The 5,832-nt window shown below is 62.5% G+C and overlaps 2 protein-coding genes across 2 annotated transcripts in view; one reads left to right on the top strand and one right to left on the bottom strand.

Moving 5' to 3' along the window:
• Positions 1 to 450, bottom strand: part of FGF21 (fibroblast growth factor 21) — a 2,151-nt gene extending 1,701 nt beyond the window's left edge. The window contains exon 1 of the mRNA XM_007958103.1: positions 219 to 450. Within this exon, the coding sequence (XP_007956294.1) occupies positions 219 to 450 (232 nt within the window). The remainder of the gene's footprint in view (positions 1 to 218) is intronic.
• A 2,858-nt stretch (positions 451 to 3,308) lies between these two features.
• FUT1 (fucosyltransferase 1 (H blood group)) lies at positions 3,309 to 4,409 on the top strand. Its single transcript, XM_007958121.1, has one exon. It carries the CDS (start codon positions 3,309 to 3,311, stop codon positions 4,407 to 4,409), a length of 1,101 nt encoding a protein of 366 aa, XP_007956312.1.
• Positions 4,410 to 5,832: the final 1,423 nt, after the last annotated feature.

Raw genomic sequence — 5,832 nt, 5'->3', positions numbered from 1 at the left:
GGCCCCCAGTGCCCCTCAGACCCAGGAGTCCTGGCCCCCAGCGCCCCTCAGACCCAGGAGTCCAGGCCCCCAGCGCCCCTCGGACCCAGGAGTCCCGGCCCCCAGTGCCCCTCAGACCCAGGAGACCAGGCCCCCAACGCCCCCCTCAGACCCAGGGGTCCGGCCCCCAGCCCCTCCGCCAGGACCCTGCCCTGAGACAGTCCCCGTGTGGCACTCACTGTCTGGGCTCCGGTGGGCAGCTCCCACCACGGTGCCGTCTCCCCTGATCTCCAGGTGGGCCTCCGTCGCTCGGGCATCATCCGTGTAGAGGTAGCGCTGCCGCACCTGGCCCCCAAACTGGAGGAGGGGGCTGGAGTCGGGGATGGGGTGTGCTCGGCAGGCTCCCAGCAGGACAGCCAGCACCGGGACCCACCGTCCCGGGTGCTCGAGCCCGGACTCGGCCCAGCCCATCAACGGAGGTCTGGGGTCTGAGGTGTGAGGAGCCAATGGTCTAGACCCTTCCAGAGCCTGTGGTCTGGGACAGCAGGTTCAAGGACTGCGGCCGCTGAAGGCCTGGGTCCTGCTGCTTGTGGACTCGCAGGGGACAGGACACCCAGCTTCTTGGAACGGATGCAGAAGTCCCAGAATTTATATCAGACAGACCCGCCCCGTCATCCTGACCCATGATATCTGACCTACTTGGCAGCAGCCAGTATTCCACCGTGGCCAGGTCAGCGGGGATGCATGATGCAACGGAGGGTCCCTCCGGCCGGGTCCTGCCTCTCGGGCCTGGAGGAAGAGGAGGAAGGGGGATCTGATGGCTGACCTGGGGTGAAAGGGAAGGGGGGGGGATAGGACCTTGGGTCTAGGGGAGGAGGGAGTGGGAGGATCAGGACTCCTGGGTGGACAGAGGTTGGGGGGTGTCAAGATTCCTGGGTGTGAGGAGAGAAGGGAGCTGGGGGCCTGGATTCCTGGACCTTGAGGCAGGGGCGTTAATGGCTAGGAGCACAGATCCCAGGGTCTGAGGCAGAAGGGAGTTGGAGGGTCTGGAATTTCTCCATCCTGTCTGAATGTCTCGGTTTCTGACTAGGGATTGGAAGGGACCCAACAGTGAGGTTCCTGATGTTCTGGAAGCAGAAAACTACCACGTGAAAGTCAAGTTCTCAGAAAAGTCGCCAGCGTCCAGGCCTCTCAACCTCTCCCCTGGGCTGACGCCAACCCGCACCTCACCACCCGCCGTCCAGACCCGAAGACACAGCCTCCTGCTCTGATGCAATCCTGCTTTTTCTTTCACCAGAATCCACCCAGGCCCCCCGACAGGTGCTCCCCAAATAGCCAGGGGAGGGAGGGGCTGGTCAGCATCTGAGGAGACTTTGTGGCTGAGCCAAGACCCAGGAGGCGGCCTTAGGCTGGAGCTGGAGGGAGAAGGGGGTTGGCCAACTGCCCGGAAGCCCAGGGGAGTGGGGTCCGCACTTCCCTATGGAACCTGGAGGGGCTGGGGGCCCCAGACTCCAAGGTCTGAGGGAGGAGGGGGCTAAAGGGCTGGGACTCCTGGCTGGGGGAGGAGGGACGACTGGGCTAAGACACCCAGGGCTGAGGGAGGAGGGTCCCGGCCCCATCCTGGGGCCGCCACTGAGGAAAGAGGGGGCCAGAGGCTGGACTACTGGGTCTGAGGGAGGCCAGGCCCTGACTCCTGGGTCATAGGGTGGAGGAGCCTGGATTTGGACTCCTGGATGTGACAGAAAAAAAGTTTGGGGCCAGGACTCCTTGGACTAAGAGAGGAGGGGACTGGGGGCCCAGACGCCTGGGTCTGAGGCAGAGGTGGCTTGGGACCAGGACTCCTTGGGTCCTGGACTTCTGAATCCAAGGCAAGAAAGGGCTGGAGGCCAAACCCTGCATCTTGGGCCTTGGCTGGAAGGACAATGGTCAGACTGGGGGTGGGTGGGGGAGGGGTGTTGACAAAGGAAGCAGCCCCAGGTCGGCAGGAGCGCGGGCAGAGCGCTAGGTTCCGGGCCCCAGCTGCTGGGGCCCTTCGGCGAGACGTGTGGAATCGCGCATCCACTTCCGCCCTCCGGGAACACTGTGCCACCTGGGCAGCCGGTCTGGGTCGCCGCAGTCCCGCGGCCCACTCTTGATTCCCCAGAAAGGAAAGGCAGGACGCTGGGACCTTGGAGTTCCGCGTGGGGGATGGCGGATGAGCGCCCCGCCACCTGGAGGCTGGAGGTTCGCCCACCTGGGTTCCTGGGAGGTAGACCAGTCTTTCCCCCTGCTCCGAGAGCAGCTGGGCTGATTGCCCGTCCCCGCCCCCCCCCCCGGGAGCACGCGGCAGGGTGCGGAGCATCGACGCACCTGCCTGAACCCAGGTGCCCTCCGTCAGGTGGCGGGGCTGGGCGCATCCAGGTACCGCGAGCGAACGGGAAACCCAGGCGCCTGGGTGGGAGCGGGCAACGGGCCGGAACGCCTGGGTCCAGACTTGCAGCCAGGCCCCCGATCTCCGAGGCTACGGAAGGAAGGATGCGGCTGCCAGGCGGCCAGGTAAGCTGCCCAGGTGCATGCATTTGACCGGCCGAGGACCGGGGAGGAGGGGGCTGGGGCTGCGAGCCGCCAGACCCCCGAGAGGGCAGGGGCCAGGCGCCGCCACCCTCGCCCGGGGCATCCGGGCCAGGCGCCAGGAAACCGGGCGGGGCGGCCCCGCCTCGGCGGTACCTGGCCTGCCCCCCGGGGGCGGAGGCTCCAACCTGAGGCGCGCGCCCCCTCCTCCTCTTCCTCCCGTCCCCGCTCCCTAGCAGCCAGTCGGGGGAGGCCGTGTGCAGGGCAGGGCTGCCCGACCTCGGGACCTGGCGGCCCCGGTTCCGGAGGTGGCCGGATGTGGGCTAGGTTTGCAGACGCCGTGCTCCGGCCCCAGCACCCCTCCAGGAGTCCAGGTGAGTGTGCGCGAACGGGGCACCGGGCCCGAGCCAGGCACGCGCGCTCCCAACCCCTGCCCCAGACGCGAGTCCTCTCCCCAGCTCCAACTCTTGGGACCCAAATTCCCAACGTGGTCCCGGACCTCCAGCGCCCCTTTTCTATCATCCGGTGTTGGACTCCGCCTCTCACACAGGTACACCTGGGAAAGAGGGCTGGTGGCCGGGCTCTACAGGTGTGGAGACTCCGAGAGGTGCAGGGGTATAGGGGCTCCATGAGGGACGACTGCTGCTTTGGAAATCACACCTCACCATCTTCCATCCCTGCCCCCCCCCAATTCCAAGTCCCCAGGAGTCCAGGCCCCCAACCACCTCCTCCTCCCTCGGACTCCGAGTGTTTCTAAATTCCCCTTCCTTCCTGCAGCCATGTGGCCCCCCAGCCGGCGTCACCTCTGTCTGGCCTTCCTAGTAGTCTGTGTTGTCTCAGCCGGCTCCTTCTTCCTCCACATCCATCAAGTTCTCTTTCCAAGTGGCCTAGACCTGTCTGTGCTGTGTCCCTACCGCTGCCTGGGGGTGGCCCCTGTGGCCATCTTCTGCCTCTCCGGCACACCAGCGACTGGCGGCCCCTCCTGCCACTCTCCCCCGCGCCCTGCGTCCCTCTCCGGAACCTGGACCATCTACTCCGACGGCCGGTTTGGTAACCAGATGGGCCAGTATGCCACCCTGTTTGCCCTGGCCCAGCTCAACGGCCGTCAGGCCTTCATCCTGCCCGCCATGCACGCCGCCCTGGCCCCCGTGTTCCGAATCACCCTGCCCGTGCTGGCGCCTCAGGTGGACAGCCGGACCCCTTGGCGAAGTCTGCAGCTGCACGACTGGATGTCTGAGGAGTACACCCACCTCAAGGACCCGCACTTGAAGCTGTCTGGCTTCCCTTGTTCCTGGACCTTCTTCCACCACATCCGGGAACAGATCCGCGGGGAGTTCACGCTCCATGAGCACCTCCGAGAGGAGGCCCAGAGCGTGCTGAGGCCGCTCCGCCTGTACCCCACAGGGGCCCCCCCGAGCACCTTCGTGGGGGTCCACGTGCGCCGTGGGGACTACCTGGAGGTCATGCCTCAGCGCTGGAAGGGCGTGGTGGGTGACCGCGCCTACCTCCAGAAGGCCATGGACTGGTTTCGGGAGCGGTATGAGGCACCCGTCTTCGTGGTCACCAGCAACGGCATGAAGTGGTGTCAGGAAAACATTGACACGTCCCGGGGGGACGTGGTCTTTGCCGGCAACGGGCAGGAGGGTTCGCCGGCGAGGGACTTTGCTCTGCTCACCCAGTGCAACCACACTATCATGACCATTGGCACCTTTGGCTTCTGGGCCGCCTACCTGGCTGGAGGAGACACCATCTACCTGGCCAACTTCACCCTGCCGGACTCTGACTTCCTGAAGATCTTTAAGCCAGAGGCTGCCTTCCTGCCTGAGTGGATGGGCATTGCTGCAGACTTGTCTCCAGTCCGGGGACACTTTCTGGAATAGCCCGGTTAATCGCGAGCCAGTGCTATGTGTCTCCTGAGACCTGGCCACCTCTGGAGAAGTGGGAGGGGCTTGTGGAGTAGGTGTGCGCCACACTTTCCCCTCCTCGTTTCCAGAGTGATTCTAGTTAGTCAGGCTTTGCGATGGAGCAGGGGAGAGTGGCTTTCTGGAACTGCCAGAGCATTCCAGAGCCGGCAGGACATCTTTTCCTGATGGCACACCATTTCTGGAGAAGCTCGTTGGCACTTCTAGAAGCCACAGTGCCCGTCTGGTCTTCCCAGCCCATACCCAGAATACTTCTAGAAGGCTACCTCTGAGCAAGCAGGGAACTGTTTACCGTTGACCATCCTGGTACTTTCTAGAAAAGGTGGTACTCCTCCCCTGAGTCTTAGCAGGATGGACGGAATTCAGTCCTTCCCCGGTTGTTTTAGAGCAGGCACACTCCATCTGGTTCTCTCCATGTTTGTGGAATGCTTCTAGAGGAAGGATGTGCCCTAGAGAATACCACGTCTGGGGCCTGGATAGAGTCCTTCAGGGTCTTTCCAGAAGAAATGGCTTCTGGAATGCCAGGTACCTGTGAGGAACCAGGGGTTAACATGCCACAACTGCTAGAAAGGTAGAGATGGAAGATAAATTCATTGCAGTGGCTGGCAGGAGCCCTACGGGTACAGTGGTTAAGCCTTCCGCTGTTAACCGAAAGGTCAGCAGTTCGAACCCACCAGCTGTTCCACAGGAGGAAGATCTGCTCCTGTATAACCTTGGAAACCCTGTGGGGCATTTCTACTCCATCCTGTTGGGTCACGCCGGGCAGAGCAGACTCCATGGCAGTGGGTTTGGTTCAGGTGACTGTGGGGTAGGGGGAGTAGGTTTGAGAAGAGGGTGGAAAAATGGCAGCTTGAGTGATGTAGCTTCAAGAGCAGGTCTCTCTGGAGAAAATTGTTCAAAACCTGCCAAGGACTGAGTGGCACAACTTGGCTCTGAGTCTCTCACCTCTCAGGATTAAGGAAGCTTTCTTTGGTGTGGCTGGGGGACTGGAATCTGTTTTCTGGGAGTCAGTGCAGCATAAACATACCTTCTGGGCTTGTCAAAAGGTACTGTCCCCCTGCCAACCATTGTCTGCTGGTGTGAATTCACAGAACTTTTGACTTTGGACAAGTCCGTGATGAAAGGATCCAAAGGTATAGTGACATGGTGCCCAGCCTCCAACCGGACAGCTGCCCAAAGCGCAGTCAAGGAGCACAGATTCTGAACGTAGGTTCCTGGAGCACCATACTTGATAAACCGGGGTGTGTCGGGGTGGGGTGGGGTGGGTGGAGAACATTGCCATGGAGTCCATTCTGACCCACAGTGCCCCTAGAGGACAGAGTGGAACTGCACCACAGGGTCTCTAAGGCTGTCAGTCTTCACAGAAGCAAAGCCCAAACCA

This window comes from Orycteropus afer, unplaced genomic scaffold, assembly GCF_000298275.1.
Source record: "Orycteropus afer afer isolate SDZICR_OR568_19922 unplaced genomic scaffold, OryAfe1.0 scaffold00854, whole genome shotgun sequence".
Lineage (NCBI taxonomy): Eukaryota > Metazoa > Chordata > Mammalia > Tubulidentata > Orycteropodidae > Orycteropus > Orycteropus afer.
Note: the sequence above shows the minus strand (reverse complement) of the source record. Positions and strands in the feature narration are given on the sequence as shown.